The 18,751-nt window shown below is 42.9% G+C and overlaps 1 protein-coding gene across 6 annotated transcripts in view; it reads left to right on the top strand.

Moving 5' to 3' along the window:
• Window positions 1–18,751, top strand: part of PGR (progesterone receptor) — an 81,965-nt gene that overhangs the window by 42,116 nt on the left and 21,098 nt on the right. For 5 of the 6 annotated variants that reach the window (XM_060179726.1, XM_060179725.1, XM_060179730.1 and 2 more), the window contains one exon: window positions 15,309–15,611. The exons of the other annotated variant lie outside the window; for it this stretch is intronic. In XM_060179726.1, the coding sequence (XP_060035709.1) occupies window positions 15,309–15,611 (303 nt within the window). The remainder of the gene's footprint in view (window positions 1–15,308; window positions 15,612–18,751) is intronic. 6 annotated transcript variants of the gene reach the window in all.

Below are 18,751 nucleotides of genomic sequence, written 5' to 3'. Positions count from 1 at the left end.
CATCTGCAACTTGGTGTCTGAAAAAGCATTAAGATATAAAGCAGAACAAACTTAAATAATCAGGAACCTAAAGGTAAAAGTATAGCAGATGACGCTTGGGGTCTTCATTTTGGAAGAAGCTGGTAGGTCTATTTTAGGTATATTCCAAGGGGCCCGTGACTACTAGTTTTTGCCTGAGCCTGACAGCTAACTAATTTAGCACTAATTTCAGGACCCATTCTCCTCAGGTAGTAGGTAGAGTATGTTGGCCCAAACTCTGTTTGGAGAATGGGGCAGTCCCTACCATTATTGATCCACTTTGAGGGCAAGGTCCTATAGGGCCCACAAAGGGCTCTATTATGTTGTTCCTGATGGAGATGCCCAGTGACAGTGGAGAGAGGGATCTGTTAGAGGTCTAGGCCCAGTCTCTTGCCCTTCTCCAGCTTTTGTAGTCCTTTGTATCTCACTTTCTACCTGAAAAATAAAAAAATTGGAGTGATGAAGTCCCAGTGGCAAATCCCCTCACCCCCCCCTCCCAAAAATACATATATCAGCCCAGGGATAAGATGTTACTTGTGGACCCTTCTAGGCTGGTTCTTAGCTCCCACTCACCCAGTTAGAAAATGGAATTGAATCTGGCCAGAATGAACGCATCAACTTTTAAGAAAGTCCATGAAATTGTCCAGTAGTGGGGAATATATATATGTATATATATGCTTGTTTAATTTGACACATTATTTCTTTATTATTATTTATTTACTTACTCTTTTTGTTGCCCTTGTTTTTTTATTATTGTTGTTATTGATGCCATCATTGTTGGATAGGACAGAGAGAAATGGAGAGAGGAGGGGAAGACAGGGGAGAGAAAGATAGACACCTGCAGACCTGCTTCACTGCCTGTAAAGCAACTCCCCTGCAGATGGGGAGTCAGGGGCTCCATCGGGGTTCCTTACGCCGGTCCTTGCGCTTTGCGCCACGTGTACTTAACCCGCTGCACTACCACCCAACTCCCACATTATTTCTTTATTATTATTATTTTTACTTCTATTAGTGATGGAATAGCAGTTTACAAATCAGAGGTTCAGTTTCACATCCCCTTTAACAAGGCCTGTGTGCCCCACCCTCTCCTTCCCTCGCCTCCTCCCATTTCCCTCTAAAAATCACCACCATCCTCATGAAGTCTAAGAGGCCGCATGGTTGCTACTTATTGTGCAAGTTCAATTGTTTCATTAGAGACAAACATTTAAGTCAGTGCACATCTCATCAGCAGGTTTATTCATTCCTGCCAATTTCACAAGCCTTTTGGCTGTCTCCAGTAGAACACATTTTAAGGCAGTTCTTCACTTCCCAGAATTTGTTGTTGTTTTGTCTAAAATGTTTGACGGGCAACACTCTTTGAATCTGTGTGTATTACTGTAATTGCAAATCTACCCGGAGCCAAAAATATCCATTCATGGAATCAAGTAGCTTGAACATTTCTCCTGAAAAGTGTTTGTGTGTGTGTGTGTTTTCCCAAAAATATAACAGCTTGTTGTATATTTTAAATTATGAAATATTTCAAGCCTACCAAAAAGATTAGAAGAAACACCTGTGTGATTCTTTTAAAAAATTACCTTTATGGGAGTCGGGCTGTAGCGCAGCGGGTTAAGCGCAGGTGGCGCAAAGCACAAGGACTGGCATAAGGATCCCGGTTCGAACCCCGGCTCCCCGCCTGCAGGGGAGTCGCTTCACAGGCGGTGAAGCAGGTCTGCAGGTGTCTATCTTTCTCTCCTCCTCTCTGTCTTCCCCTCCTCTCTCCATTTCTCTCTGTCCTATCCAACAACAATAATAACTACAACAATAAAACAACAAGGGCAACAAAAGGGAATAAATAAATAAAATTAATTAAAAAAAAAAAATTACCTTTATTTATTCATTGAATAGATCCAGCCAGAAATCAAGAGGGAAGGGGGTCATAGAGAGGGAAAGAGGAAGAGAAACATCTGCAGCCCAGCTTAACTTGGCAAAGCTTCTCCCCTGCAGGTGGGAACCAGGGGCTTGAATCTGGGTCCTTGCACATTGTAGCATGTATGCCCACCAGGTGTGCCACCACCCAGCCCCTCCTGTGTTCTTATTTTTTTTGTGATCTTTCAGGAACAAAGACAGTGCAGATGTTTCTGGTATTTCCATCCAAACTAGCTTGTGAAATTCTACAAAAGTTGGTAGCCTCTAGGGACTAACACATAAGGTAGTGCCTTCTTTTCTGAGGGCTAGTTCTGGGAATAAAGAAAGATTTCTTGGGGCCAGGTGGTGGTGCACCTGATTAAGCACTCACATTATAGTGTACAAAGACCCAGGTTCAAGTCCGTGGTCTCCACCTGCAAGAGCAAACTTCTGACTACAGATGTCTCTCTGTCTTCCCCTGCCCTCTTAATTTCTCTCGGTTTCTATCCAATAATAAGTAAACAAATAAAAATGTAGAAAAATAGAAAGATTTCTGGCCATGTGTCAGGCACTTATGAAAGAACCATTACATCCATCTTTATGATGGACTGTGACCAGAATCACAAATGAAATGTGAACATGGTATTTTTCATGATCCCATGAGAGTTGCATGGCAAGAGGCTATAGAAGTTGATAGGCCAGGAGATAGCCCAGTGGGTAGAGCACATGCCTTACAGTCCATGGGCCTGGGATTCCATCCCCAGTATCACATGATAGTGCTGTGAATACCAGTGAAAGGAACTCCAAGGATAATGGAGTGAGACTGCAGTGTCTCTTCCTCTGTGCCTCTCCCTTCATCTGTCTCTTTTCAAGTATACAGAAGAAAAATTTGGACCAGGGGTCAGCAGGCTGGCTTACCTGGGAACATGTCTGCTTTGCCATGCATATGATCTGAATTTGAGCCAACCTGTCCCCACCATACCACAGGGGGAAGCTCCAGAGTTGTGGTGCCTCTCTCTGTCTCTGTCTCTCTCATTCATAAAACATCAATCTGGGGAGTCGGGTGGTAGCACAGCGGGTTAAGCGCACGTGGCACAAAGCTCAAGGACTGGCGTAGGGATCCCAGTTCGATCCCCTGGCTCCCTACCTGCAGGGGAGTCGCTTCACAAGTGGTGAAGCAGGTCTGCAGGTGTCTATTTTTCTCTCCCCCTCTCTGTCTTCCCCTCCTCTCTCCATTTCTCTCTGTCTGATCCCAACAACGATGACATCAATGCCATCAACAATAAGTACAATAATAAAAACAACAAGGGCAACAAAATGGAATATTTAAAAAAATTAAAAATAAATATTAAAAAAACATCAATCTGAAGCAGTAACGCTCTCATGAAGAGGGGGGGAGAAAAAAAAAAAAAAACCAGGCCATGGCAGCCACTCAGCTATTTATTCCCTGGCACTGCATTTAATAATAATAATAATGATTTGACAGCACTGCTAGGTCATAGTCCTAACAATGTTCTGCATGGGAGAGTCAGTAGAAAAATCCTAGGGATTCAGTAACTCATCTCTTCTGACCCAGGAAGACGGTAACAAGTTCATAGGAAATATATATATATTTCCACCAGCGTTATCACTGAGACGCAGTGCCTGCATAGCTCCTCTGCTCTAACCATTTTCTTCCTTCCTTCTTCCCTTCCTTCCTTCCTTCCTTCCTTCCTTCCTTCCTTCCTCCTCCTCCTCTGCCTCCTTCTTTAAAGAGAGAGAGAGGAGAAAGACAAGAGAGAAAAAAGAAAGATACCACAGCACTGCTCCACTGTTTTGTAAAGCTTTTCCCCATTTGCAGACACTCAGATGTGGCGACTGGGAGCTCAAACCTGGGTCCTTGCTTGTAGTAACATAAACATATGCACTCTACAGGGTGAGCCACTTCCTGGCCCCTGGTTAATAAATTCTTACAATACACTCCTGGAAGTCAGAAATATGAATGTCTCTGACATGTCATGACACAGATTTTACAAGTTGTTCTTATCTGCTCCAGCAGCTATGTTTTGATGGTATGAATGATGGTTGAGTTCTTTGGTCTTTTAGTTGCATATGACTCTTGTTTTTAGTGAATCATTTCCCTTACCTTCACCAGGTCATGATGAACTTTTTGCATTTTGTTCATTGCTGAGAAGGAATGATAGTTATATGCTGAAGGATGGTAATATATCTTCTAATTTAGGCATTCTGCTTCTTCAGAAAACATTTTTGTATAATGACTCATGAACAATATTCTGGAATGAATACAACTCTGTTTCTGCATTTGTAGTAAAAATGCTAAACTCTTATGAAGGTAATTATCTTTTGCAAAAAAAAAATAAGCAGTTTTACATATAAAGGAGTAATTAGATTCAGAGGTATGCTTGTTGAATTTTTTTTTTTTAAGAGTGAGAACTGTCTAGTAGGGCAGCTTTGCTTTTGTATATGGTAGATGATCTTATCCTCAAAAAGGTTTTGTTAGAGAGGAGCTGGACAGTAGTACCCGTGGTGGAATGTGCATGTTAATATGCGTAAGTACCCAAGTTCAAGCCCCCAGTCCCCCACTTGCAGGGGAAGCTTCATCAGCAACAAAGCAGGTCTGCAGGTGTCTTTCCTTCTCCCTCTCTACCTCCTTCCCATTCAGTTACTCTTCATCCTATCAAACATAAGAAATATAAAATAAAGGGGCCAGGTGGTAGCACACCTGGTTAAGTGCTCACATTACAGTGCACAAGGACCTGGGTTCAAGCCCTTGGTCCCTACCTGCATGGGGACAGCTTCATGAGTGGGCAAGCAGGGTGCAGGTGTCTCTCTCCCTCTATCTTCTCCTCCCCTTTCAATTTCTCTCTGTCTCTGTCCAATAATATATTATATGCATATACATATACATAATATGTATATGTATATGCATATAATATATAATAAAATAAGTTGTGTTGGAAAAGCCAGTCTCTCTATTACCTCCTCCTTCACCTAGATCCACAATCCTTTTGGCAAAGAGTAACTTCCTTGGCTGCAGAGTATGTGCTAAACAGCATGTTGTTTATTTGTTTCTTTCTTTCTAAATTTGAATCCAATAAAGTCTCAATGTATTTGCTGGGGAAAAAAAATCCTAAAATTCCTGATATCAGAACACCACACAGAGCCTTTTTTGAAGGTATAAATGGCCAGTCCCTCTCTATAAAAGCTAAAAATCACCTTCCTTTCTTGAGTGCAGAAATTTCTGGGGGGAGGCCTACTTCTACCTGTGCCTCACAGCCCTTCTGGTTAGTTTAGCATGATACTGAAACCCCAAGTAGAAAAACATTCACAGATGTATATATTGAAAGAAACAGTTACCAGATCTACAGAAGACTTTGCAGGAAAAGTGACAGAACCAGGGGCTCCTTGCCTAGCACCTTTAAGGTGTGGTAGAAACAGGCAACCTAAACCTTTGTCATCAGCAAAATCAACCTTCATTCAGAAACAAAATTGAGAAGTCTTTTCAGAGAAAAAAAAGGGAAGGTAGTTATCACTAACAAATTCCTACAGAAGGAACTTTAAAATATGTATTTCAAAAAATAAGGAAACTGAATGATGAGTTGGGCTGGAAAAGAATTGAGCAGGTCAGAGCAGTGGCTGGGGGAATCAGCATAATGGTTATGCAAAAGGCCCACCTGGGGCTCCAGAGTCCCAGGTTCAGTCTTCAGCACCCATAAACCAGAGCTGAGCAATGCCGTGAAACAGACAAACAAAAAGACTGAATACAAGAATGATGATGGGGGTGGGGAGGGGAGATAGCATAATGGTTATGCAAGGAGACTGTCATGCCTAAGGCTCTGAAGTCCCAGATTCAATCCCTTGCACAACCATAAACCAGAGCTGAGCAGTGCTCTTGCAAAAAAATAAATAGATAAAATAACGATGATGACGATGATGATTAATTCTGGCTCTTGCTCCAAAGCAAGTGCTGTCAACCACACATAGCCTTTCCTTCCATCATTTGTCTTCACATTTTGGGGAAAAGATAACATTTGACATTGAACAAGTGATATAAGAAGAATTTCTATCTTTTTTTTTTTTTTTTTTTTTTTTTTTGCCAGAACACTGCTCAGCTCTGGCTTATGGTGGTATGGGGGATTGAATCTGGGACTTTGGAGCCTCAGGCTCTTTGCACAATCTCTTTGCATAACCATTATGCTATCTACCCCTCCCCAACAATGATATAAGATATTCATATGCTTATGCCAGACCTGCAGTGTAGAAGCCAAGGGAGGGTGTTATGCTGAAGATGAACATGATTTCTGTCAGCCAGAACGTTTTTCTGGAATCAGATGAAGAAAGCAAAGGTAAGGATTGGTAGGCAGTTAAGGAATGGTACAACCCTCTAACCTTAAGAAGGTCAGTTCACAGACTAGCACCGTAGCAGGGCATGAAGGGGATGATGTCTAGGTCCGTGGCGCTGTTTTGCACTAGCAAAGGGTGAAGCGGCTGGGGCCAGTCCATCAGGGCGTCTTGTGTGGCACTGACTGCGCTTGCTCTCTCATCTTCAGGTTCCATCTCTACTTCCTAGACCAAAACAGTGGACCTGCATCCGTACTACCAGAAAAAGGGGGTGGGACAGAAAATATAGATGTTAAATAACAGGGACTATAGTAACTAGATACATTCATCATATACCTATTATCAAATAATTTTGTAATAGAGTAATACTACCTACTGTGTGTAATTTCTGAATAGTTGTATTGCTTCAAATTACACTAGAGGTTTTTTTGCTTTACAATATTAAATTTATTTATTTATTTGTTTATTTATTTATTTTTGCCTCCAGAGTTATCGCTAGAGCTCGGTGCCTGCACTACGAATCCACTGCTCCTGGAGGCCATTTTTTTTTCCATTGTTGCTATTGTTGCTGCTGTTATTATTGTTGATGCTGCTGCTGCTGTTGTTGGACAAAACAGAGAGAAATTGAGAGAGGAGGGATTGATAGAGAGGGGGAGAAAGATAGACACCTGCAGACCTGCTTCACCTCTTGTGAAGCAACCCCCTACAGGTGGGGAGCTGGGGGGGGGGGGGTTTGAACTGGAGCCTTGCGCCAGTCCTTATGCTATGCACTATGTGCGCTTAACCTGGTGTGCTACCACCCGGCCCCTAATTTCTTTATTTCTGATGCTAAAACTTTCACTGGAGCTCCGTGCCTGCTTGATTCCATCACTCTGAATGGACTATTTTATTCAAGTCAGGAGCTGAGAGGCTGAGAGTGGAGACACTACAGCACTGCTCCACCACAGGTAAAGCTTCCCCCCTGCATGGCATTTGCACATAGTGGCTGAGGGGCTTGATGCTAAAGTGTGCATTCTGCCAAGTGAGCCCTATTATTGCCTTATTTAATTTATTTTTAAAAGATGTTTATTGTTGATTTAACATAGCTTATAAGATCATAGGATTTCAGGGGTGTAGCTCCACACCACTCACCACCACAGTCTGTGCCTTTCCCTCAACAATAACCACCATAGTTTTATAGTTTCATAAAGTCCTAGTGACAATTTGGCTGCTTTTTTTTTTTTTTGACAAGTGTATGTGTTTCAGTTCCTTCTTCTTCTTCTAGCGTTTGCCCTTCTTCCGTAGCCAGTCAACAGCGTCAGGTTGAGCCTGATGTAAAGTTTCGAGACCTCCTTTGAATCTGGAGAGGTGGCAGTCGTTGACTATGTGGGTCATAGTCTGTCTGTAGCCGCAGGGGCAGTTCGGGTCGTCTCTGGCTCCCCAGCGATGGAACATAGCGGCGCACCGGCCATGGCCTGTTCGATAGCGATTGAGGAGGGCCCAATCATAACGTGCTAGGTCAAAGCCGGGTTGATGCTTGCAGGGGTCTGTGATGAGGTGTTTGTTCTTTACCTCAGCTGACTGCCAGCTCTGTTTCCAAGAGACTGGAACAGAGAAGTTCAGTGTAGGCGTAGGGGACCAGATTGGGTGACGAGACGTCAAGCGTTGAACAGGGTGGGCGAAGATATCCGCGTATATTGGCAGGTCCGGTCGAGCGTAGACGTGGGAAATGAACTTAGATGATGCTGCATCCCGATGAATATCTGGCGGGGCGATGTTGCTAAGAACTGGCAGCTTATACTGCACATTTAAGTGAAACCAGCCGGTAGTTGCCTTTCAGAGAAATACAGGTCATTTGGCAAGAGTCCTCGAACACATACGCCAAATCAAAGAACCTCAAGTTATTATATAGGGTATGAAGGATGAGAAAAACAAGCAAAAAAGATGCAGGAAAGATCAAAGAGGAATAGAGAGGAACTGACATAATTTAAAAAGCCACGGGGGACTATATGTGTGTGAATGTTATTCATAAAAGTACTATATAGATAATTTATATATGAATATATTACCTATAAATACATTTAAGAGAATCTTTTTTACTGTGTACTTTTTTAAAAAAAATTTATTTATAAAAAGGAAACATTGACCAGGATAAGAGGGGTACAACTCCACACAGTTCCCACCACCAGACCTCCATATCCCATCCCATCCCCTGATAACTTTCCTATTCTTTATCCCTCTGGGAGCATGGACCCAAGGTCATTATGGGATGCAGAAGGTGGAAGGTCTGGCTTCTGTAATTGCTTCCCCACTGAACATGGGCGTTGACTGTTCGATCCATACTCCCAGCCTGTCTCTCTCTTTCCCTAGTGGGGAAGGGCTCTGGGGAAGCAGAGCTCCAGGACACATTGTTGGGGTTGTCTGTCCAGGGAAGTCTGGTCGGCATCGTGCTGGCATCTGGAACCCTATCCAGAGAACCCCCAGTCACAAGCTGCTACTAGTTGGAGCTCATGCCAGCTGCTGCTTGCAAGTTGCCATCTTGGCTCCGCCTAAGAGAATCTTTTGTTCAAACTGTTCCTGTCTCACCATTCTTTGTTTGAACATCCTCTATCCATTTCTTTCTCCCCTTTCAAACTTTAAATTTGTGTCCTACTTCTCTAGTTTGTGTTCCTGGGTCTGTTTCACTGTGCATGTCCTTGTTGAGAGTTAAGTGATCCTTGATTCCTTCTCTGGGGCACTCGTTTCAGTAACTCCTGCAAGGCAGGTCTGGTATTGGCAAATTCCTTCAGTTTTTGTATGCCTGGTACTGCTATGATTGCTCCTTCATATTTGAATGAGAGTCTTGTAGAATAGAGTGTGCATGGCTGGTCACTATTACCTTGAAAAACCTTGAAAACAAAAGGAAAAAAAATGACTGCTGGGAGCTGTGGATTGGTCAGCAGGCACTGAGCCCCAGAGATAACTCTAGCAGCTATAATAACCAACTAACTAACTAAAGGCTAATCATGACTAAAAGTGAAATGTAGAGGTGGCAAGGTTGGAATAATTTAGCATATTAGAGAAACAGCTGTGGTCTATTCCTTAGAATAATCCTGGTGGGCAAAATTCTCCCTGGACAAAACACTTGGGTCAGCTCTCGAAGAGCCATTGGCCTACAGATGGAGAGAAATGCAGGCTGTTTAATGTGGTTAGTGCGTTCTAATAGGAAGACTAGTGTGATTGCCCCAAGCATAGTATTCTTCACATGACACATGTTTAACACATACTGGGTCCTGTGGTCTAGTAGGGCTTATACCTCACCTACTCACTATCTCCTCCCCTTTTCCCCCAGAACGTAAGCTCCATTTAAGCAGATGCTTGGTGTGGTGGCTCTCAGCTGCAGGTTCAGAACCTTAAACTGTGTCTGGCACATAAAACCACCCCATAAATACTTTATGAGTGAGTTAAATAAGAGGAGCCTTGATTAGTATCTCTGTTCTGGCATGTATTAGTTTTACAGATGCTTAGCCTCTGTGGACCTATTCCTTATCTTAAAAGCAAAAATACTAGTACTGATTCCAAAGGGTGGGTATGCACATCTAATTACACTTGTCAGATCTCTGAAAGATCTAGCCCAATATGAGCACCACATTAAGAAGTCATCTTGGGGTGCGGGGGTTGTGCAGCAGGTTAAGCTTTGCACAAAGCACAAGAACTGGTGCTAGGATCCTGGTTTGAGCCCCCATTTCCCACCTGCAGGGGGGTTGCTTCAGGTCTGCAGGTATCTATCTGCCTCTCCCCCTCTCTGTCTTCCCCTCCTCTCTCCATTTCTCTCTGTCCTGTCCAATGACAACAACAGCAATGGCAATAATAATAACAGGCAACAAAATGGGAAGAATGACCTCCAGGAGCAGTGGATTCATAGTGCAGGCACTGAGCCCCAGCAATAACCCTGGAGGCCTGGAGGTGAAAAAAAAAAAAAGAAAGAAAGAAAGGAAGAAGATGAGGAGGAGAAGGAGAAAAAAGTCATCTTGGTATTTATTTGGCGAGGAAAACTTTCTAAAGTCTGATCAAAGTATAAGCTGTTTGCTTTGGTTTTTCAAAGGTTGATTCCAGTCTTATAGGGATGAAGCCAGAACTGAAATGACATGACAAAGGGCAAGGAGGCTAAAAGTAGACCCTAAGGGAAGCCATCCTGGAGCCACAGTTGGGCAGGAAGGGAAGGGTGACTTCTGTGAGCCACAGTATTTTAAGGTTGGAAGAAACATTTAGAACACAGTTGGGGGTCATGGTCTTCCCCACAATGTCCTCCCTAGCTGCCTTCTCCCATGAATGAGTAGTAAAGTCCCAGCTTCAGACTCCAGTTGTGTCGGGGGTAGAAAGAACCTGGACAGGGGCCGGTCGGTGGCGCAGCGGGTTAAGTGCATGTGGCACAAAGCGCAAGGATCCCGGTTCGAGCCCCCGGCTCCCCACCTGCAGGGGAGTCGCTTCACAGGCAGTGAAGCAGGTCTGCAGGTGTCTATCTTTCTCTCCCCCTTTCTGTCTTCCCCTCCTCTCTCCATTTCTCTCTGTCCTATCCAACAATGAACAACATCAACAATGGCAATAATAATAACCACAACGAGGCTACAACAACAAGGGCAACAAAAGGGGGAAAAAATGGCCTCCAGGAGCAGTGGATTCATGGTGTAGGCACTGAGCCCAGCAATAACCCTGGAGGGAAAAAAAAAATAGAAAGAAAGAACCTGGACTTCAGAGGCTCATTATACAGTAGGCTGTAGTCCTCCACTGCTACTGAGGCTGCTGTCTTCTTGCTTCTTGGCTGCCCAGTTCTCACACAGAGTCTACAGTACTCACCATCCAAGGCCGTCTGAGGGGAGAGAGAAGAGAATTCCTGGTGTATAGCAGAAACTCTAAGAGCCTTCCTTCCCTTCCTCCAGTGACCCAGCCTTTCCCTAGAAAGCCCTTTCCACCTCTGAGGACAATTCTTTTTTTTTTTTTATCTAAGGCCACTGGCTTCATTGGGTTCTGGCTCAGCTCCTGAGATTGTAGAGAGCAAGTGACATCCTTCAAAAACCCTACTGAAGCACACATTCTAGCACTGCACAGGTGTGGATGCACCGGGGAAGTAGGCTTCCCCAAGCTCAGTCTCCCTGCTGTGTAACCACTCATTGCTATTGGGTTCCAGTGTTTGTGGTTGTTTTCCCAATATACTATGAATGAGTGACATCAGATGGTGTTTGTCTATATCCATCTGGATTAAAGTTTATCCTTTGACAAAAATACATTTTAATTTTTTATTATCTTTATTTATTTATTGGATAGAGATGGTCAGAAATCGAGAGGAAAAGGGGTGACAGTGAGAGAGGGGGGGCTGGGTGGTGGTGCACCTGGTTGAGCGCACATGTTACAATGCACAAGGAACGGTTCGAGCCCCCAGTCCCAACTGCAGGGGGAAAGCTTTGCTAGTGGTGAAGTAGTGCTGCAGGTATCTTTCTGTCTTTCTCTATTTTAAATTGTATTATTATTATCTTTATTTATTTTTTGATAGAGACAGCCAGAAATCAAGAGGAATAGGGAAGGTAGAAGGGGAGAAAGATACCTGCAGCACTGCTTCACCACTTGCAAAGCTTTCCTCCTGCAGGTGGGGACTGGGGGCTCAAACACAGGTCCTTATGCATTATAACATGAGTGCTCAACTTGGTGTGCCATCACTGGGTCTAACACAAATTAAAAATTTTACATCATGTGTGAAAGAGACAGAGAGACCAGAGCACTCAGATCTGGCATACTCAATATAGGGGAGTGACCTGGGCCTATGCATGAACATCCTAGGCTCTACCCACTGGGTCACCTGGCTTCCTTCCTTCCTTCCTTCCTTCCTTCCTTTTTTTTTTTTTTTTCTTTCAATAGTTGAATAAGATGAAGAACTCTAAAGGCGGGCCAGGGAGCTAGCATAAAGGTTATACAGAAAGGCTTTCATGGGGCCACATGGTGGTGCACCTGGTTGAGCGCCCATGTTACAATGAGCAAGGACCCGGGTTTGAGCCCCCAGTCCCCACCTGCAGGGGGAAAGCTTTGCAAGTGGTGAAGCAGTGCTGCAGGTGTCTCTCTCTTTCTCTCTCCTTCTCTATCACCCCCGTTCCCTCTCGATTTCTGGCAGTCCAGAAAATAATAAATAAATAAATAAATAAAATCTATCTAATAAATAAATAAATAAAGATAATTTCTTTAAAAACTGCCTTTAAAAAAGGCTTTTATGCCAGAGGTGCCTGAGGCTCAGGGGTCTCAGGTTCAGTCCCTGGTATCATCATAATCCAGAGCTGAGCAATGCTCTGGTAAATAAATTTAAAAACATTCAGAGAGAGAATAGGGATGAAATCGGGTATGTATACTCTTTGAACCAAACATTGCAGTCTTTGAAAACACGTTCTACTTCTCTCACCTATGGATGTTTTTCTTTCTTTTTAAATTTCTTTATTGGGGAATTAATGTTTTACATTCAACAGTAAATACAATAGTTTGTACATGCATAACATTCCCCAGTTTTCCGTATAACAATACAACCCCCACTAGGTCCTCTGTCATCCTTCATGGACCTGTATTCTCCCCCCCCCCCCACCCACCCTGGAGTCTTTTACTTTGGTGCAATATGCCAATTCCAGTTCAGGCTCTACTTGTGTTTTCTCTTCTGATCTTGTTTTTCAACTTCTGCCTAAGAGTGAGATCATCCCATATTCATCCTTCTGTTTCTGACTTATTTCACTTAACGTGAATTTTTCAAGGTCCATCCAATATCCGCTGAAAACGGTAAAGTCACCCTTTTTTATAGCTGAGTAGTATTCCATTGTGTATCTAGACCACAACTTGCTCAGCCACTCATCTGTTGTTGGACAACTGGGTTGCTTCCAGGTTTTGGCTATTACAAATTGTGCTGCTAAGAACATTTGTGTACACAGATCTTTTCGAATGGGTTTTCTTCGTAACACTTCACATGCAATTCACTACAGTAGGAGTTCTGGGGATATAAATGTGATGTGGCCAGGACAGTTTGTAGACTCTCTTCTCCTTTAGACAAGGGGTATTAAAAAAAAATTATTTATTTATTTTCCCTTTTGTTGCCCTTTTTTTTTTACTGTTGTTTTTTTTTTACTGTTGTAGTTATTGTTATTAATGTCATCATTGTTAGATATGACAGAGAGAAATCAAGAGAGGAGGGGAAGTCAGAGAGGGTGAGAGAAAGATAGACACTTGCAGACCTGCTTCACCGCCTGTGAAGCGACACCCCTGCAGGTGGGGAACCGGGGACTCGAACCGGAATCCTTACCATGGTCCTTACGCTTACGCGCCTTGTGCGCTTAACCTGCTGTGCTACCACCCGACTCCCTGCATGGAATATTTTTAATGCAGTGTTGGGGACTGAACCTGCGGTCACATACATGCCTGAGAGCACCCAGTGGCTTCCTAAGCCCAGTCTTTCATTCTACATTCTGAAAGAGACAGACAGAAAACAAAGGTAGCCCTTCCCCGCCGGTGGAGTTCTTTTTAGTTTTGCTCATGTGGTGCAAAGGTATCACACAAGTGAAAGGTGAGTCCTACCTGCTGAGCTGTCTTCCTGCCTGAGAAAAGAGTCTTAATTTTGGCTCCTTGGGCTTCATCAACACTGTGTGTTGATTTTAAGCAGTGAACCAACTGAAAGTGTACGCAAAGCTTTGTAGGTTGTAATGCCTGATTTTAGTGAGTTATTTTTATAGCATTGTTTTAAAAGAATGAAGTCACAAAGAATATTTGTTAGAAGACTGATGGTTATGTTTTGTTTGTTTTTTTACCAGAGCACTGCTCAACTCTGGTTTATGGTGGTGCAGAGGATTGAACCTAGGACTTTGGAGCCTCAGGCTTGAGAGCATAACCATTATGCTATCTACCTTTGCCCCAAAGGTCATTTTTTAATGTAGTCTGTAGCATTTTCTTTTGGGGATAATCCCACTGGAATATCAGGCAATGCTGACCTGAGTCCCTATTAAATAACACCACTGTCCATTCTCTGTAAGGTCTCTTACCCCTCCCTCCTGACATTGGATAGTCCTTTCATCCAAGACTGAAGCTTGACATTGCTACTTATTCCATCTCACTGTCTTTTATTGTTACCTTTGCTTTTAGTTTTAAAAGTTTATTTATTTACTTATTTTGACAGGACAAAGGAATTACAAGACAAAGGGGAGATAGAGAGAGAGAGAGAGAGAGACACCTGCATTTCTGCTTTACCACTTTTGAAGGGTACTTAAATCTGGGCCCTTTCACATGATAACATGTGCAGTCAACCAGTTGTGCTACTGCCGAGCCCTTCATTTTGTTAAAGATTGATGTCACAAACCTGTATACTTTGATTGAAAGTCTTAAGAAAAATGGGGCTCGGGAAACAGCACAGTGGCTATGCAAAAGACTTTCATGCCAGCGGCTTCAGGGTCCCTAGCTCAATTCTCAGCATCCCCTTAAGCCAGAGCTAAATAGTGCTCTGGTATCTCACTTTTATCTATCTATCTTTCTTTCTTTCTAGCTCTGTCATTAAAATTAATTAATACATAAATAGGCTTAAGAAAAATGCATCCCTCCTGAAAAATGTATTGATCGCTGATAGGTATTTGACCTGAATTTCTTTCTTCTTCTTCCTCTCCCTCTTCTCCCTCTTTCCACTCTTTTTTCTTTCTTTCTTTCTTTTTTTTTTTTTTTTTTTGCCTTCAGGGTTATTGCTGGGGTTCAGTGCCTGCACCATGAATCCACTGCTCCTGGAGGCCATTTTTCCCTTTTGTTGCCCTGGTTGTTTTATCATTGTTGTAGTTAATATTATTGCTGTTATTGATGTTGTTGTTGGATAGGACAGAGAGAAATGGAGAGAGGAGGGGAAAACAGAGAGGAGGAGAGAAAGACAGACACCTGCAGACCTGCTTCACCGCCTGTCAAGCGACTTCCCTGCAGGTGGGGAGCAGGGGGCTCGAACCGGGATCCTTACGTCAGTCCTTGCGCTTTGCACCACATGCGCTTAACTTGCTGCGCCACTGCCTGACCCCCTCCACTCTTCTTTCTTTTTTTCTTCTTCTTCACAACAGGCCGAAAGTTTAAAAAATTCAGTAAAGTCAGAGTTATGCGAGCTCTCGACGGAGTCACCCTGCCACAGCCAGTGGGCATTTCTAACGAAAGCCAAGCCTTAAGCCAGAGACTCACCTTCTCGCCGAGTCAAGACATACTGCTGCCCCCGCTCATCAGCCTGCTGATGAGCATCGAGCCGGACATGGTGTACTCAGGGCACGACAACTCCAAGCCTGACACCGCCAGCTCCCTGCTGACCAGCCTCAACCATCTCGGTGAGAGGCAGCTCCTTTCAGTTGTCAAGTGGTCTAAATTACTACCAGGTAAGAGCCAAGTGTCCGTGACAGCATGTAAGTAGCATCCTAATAAGGGTCTTGAGCTCAGGAATTGTTAAAGACCATAGTACAAGTCCAGTCAAAATGCCTAGTGCAAACAGCATGCTATACACTGTCTTTTAGCAAGTCTTTATCTAGAACCCAGTTCACTCAAGTGTCTGAGAACTCCCCAGGGCTGTGCTCTGTACTCTGGAGATACAAAAATAAGGGACCCACAGTGGTGTATCTGGTTAAGAGCACCTAGTACGAGGACATGTGCAGGTGTCTGTCTTTCTCTCTCCCTGTCTATCTCCTCCTCTCTCAATTTCTCTCTGTCCTATCCAGTAAAATGGAAAACAATGGCCACCAGGAGCAGTGGATTTGTAGTGCTGGCACCGAGCCCCAGCAAAAAGGAAGGAAGGAAGGAAGGAAGGAAGGAAGGAAGGAAGGAAGGGGAAAATAGAGATACGAAAATATACCCTAAACCTTGTTTATGAATCAAGGATCACATGCATGAAAAGATTAAGAAAGAACATAGGGTGATCTGTCCAACTGCAGATCTTATCATCATTCAGAAAAGATTGACCACCTGCTTTATTCTAAACTGTAAGGCATCCAATCTCCATTAAATATAACTAAAACTAGGTGTATGTACTCCTAGTACAAATCAAAATTCAGAGGACAGAGCAGGGTGTGTGAAGTTAATTAAGAGATGGCCACAGAGGTGCTGGCAAGGTGTGTTCCCAAGTCTCGTGACCAACTACACCAGTGCTAGAGTGAGTGATACCCTGAGTCCCCCTCATTCTGGCTCATCAATATACATCTTTAATAAAAGCTAAGTTCCTAGTCACAATTAATCAGTGAGTTATTCCATCAATTTCTTTTTTTTAAACATTTTATTTATTTATGAGAAAGATAGGAGGAGAGAGAAAGAACCAGACATCACTCTGGCACATGTGCTGCCAGGGATTGAACTCGGGACCTCATGCTTGAGAGTCCAAAGCTTTATCATTACACCACCTCCTGGACCACAATCCATCAATTTCTTAGGACATCTGCAATGACCCTTTTCTCTAATTTATATTCAGGCACAGGTGGTAGTTAATGATAAGATGCTGAATTTTATCATTAAAAAGCTTCATTAGTAAGCTTCTATTCTTTTCTCTTCTCTTCTTTTCTTTTTGCTCCTTAGGAGCAAAAAGGCTGAAAGAATTATAAGTTTGTAGTTCTCACTAGGTCAGATCTTTGACTGCAGAGCTGAGAGAAAAATGAGTAGAAGTTGCTAGGGAGGCATTACTCTCATAATTAGAAATGGGACATTTTTTAAAAATTATGTTCTCTTCACACCAGTGATAATCTTCATACTAATTTATTTTTCCAGTGTCTGATCAAGACTTAAACATACTGTGTCATTTCAGTCTCCAACTAAATTCAATAGTCTTAAAAAAAAAGTTTTATTTTCACAATCTGCTGCAATACATTTTTTGGTTATTATTGTACCTGAAAGGTTTGAGATTCAATAGATAGATTATTATGAAAATTCAAGGTCTTATGAAACAGAAAGAAGAATGGATTCCTGTTTGTTGAATCCTTTAGAAAAATGCATGTTGAGGAAAGTTAATAAGATGCACTAGTCTAGTGGAGAGAAAGTAATTTTATAGAAAGATCAAAATGCCTAGGTTCTCATTGGCTTCTTTGTTACAGAGAGGCCTTGGACGTGTAATGCCTTTTTTTTTTTCTATTAGAAAAGTTCTGAATGTTTAAAACTAAGTAGAATTAGTCAGCTATTTGCTTTACTTTATACCTTAATTCTTTTTCAGCCACCAGGTTTCAGATGCTACCATGATGCCAACCTGACTTCCCTGGGCAGATGACCCCACCAATGTGTCCTGGAGCTCCACCTCTCCAGAGCCCTGCCCCACTAGGGAAAGAGAGAGACAGGCTGGGAGTATGGATCAACCTGTCAACGCCCATGCTCAGAAAGGAAGCAGTTACAGAAGCCAGACCTTATTTTGATAGGACAAAGAAATTACAAGACAAAGGGGAGATAGAGAGAGAGAGGGAGAAAGAGAGACACCTGCAGTTCTGTTTCACCACTTCAACCTTCTGTACACCATAATGACCCTGGGTCCATGTTCCCACAGGGATAAAGAATAGGAAAGCTATGAGGGGAGGGGATGCATACAGAGAGTCCTGGTGGTGGGAATTGTGTGGAGTTGTACCCCTCTTATCATATGGTCTTGTCAATATTTTCATTTTATAAATGAATGAATGAATAAATAAAAACTTAGTAGAATGTCCTTTTCCAATTGGACAGACTGCTATTAAATCAAACTATTATGATAGCACTAAAAAAAACTTTTTTTTTGTCTAAACTACAAGTGTTTACTCATAAGTTTTATGTTTCTTAGGTTTAAGTTTTACTATTATTTTGAAAAGCTCATCTCTGCTTTTTGTTGACAAGAGTTCATATTTCTTTTGAATTTTGGAGGTTCTATTCTTTTTGAGAAGATTCAGTATGAACTGACAAGATTTAGAATAACCATTTGTAGCTCAAATAGTAGTTTGTTAATTTGGATGAAAGCTCAGTGAGCTCTTCTTGTTGTTATTATTATTATTATTATTGATCAACAAGACCATAAGACAAGAGGGGTACAGTTCCTACCACCAGAGTTCTGTATCCCCTCTCCTCCACTGGAAGCTTTCCTATTCTTTACTCCTCTGGGAGTATGAACCCTAGATTGTTATGGGGTGCAGAAGGTGGAAGGTCTGGCTTCTGGAATTGCATCTCTGCTGCACAGGGGTGTTGGCAGGTCGATCCATATTCCCAGCCTGCCTCTTTCCCTAGTGAGGCAGGACTCTGGGGGGGTGGGGTTCCAGCACACATGGGTGAGGTCATCTACCCAGAGAAGTCAGGTTGGCATCATAATAGCATCTGCAACTTGGTGGCTGAAAAAAGCATTAAGATAGGGAGTCGGGCGGTAGTGCAGTGGGTTAAGCGCACGTGGTGCAAAGAACAAGGACCAACATAAGGATCCTGGTTCGAGCCCCCGGCTCCCCACCTGCAGGGGAGTTGCTTCACAGGAGGTGAAGCAGGTCTGCAGGTGTCTGTCTTTCTCTCCCCCTCTCTGTCTTACCCTCCTCTATCC

This window comes from Erinaceus europaeus, chromosome 20 (genome assembly GCF_950295315.1).
Source record: "Erinaceus europaeus chromosome 20, mEriEur2.1, whole genome shotgun sequence".
Classification (NCBI taxonomy): Eukaryota; Metazoa; Chordata; class Mammalia; order Eulipotyphla; family Erinaceidae; genus Erinaceus; species Erinaceus europaeus.
The sequence above is the reverse complement of the archived record's forward strand: the minus strand, read 5'-3'. Positions and strand labels throughout refer to the sequence as shown.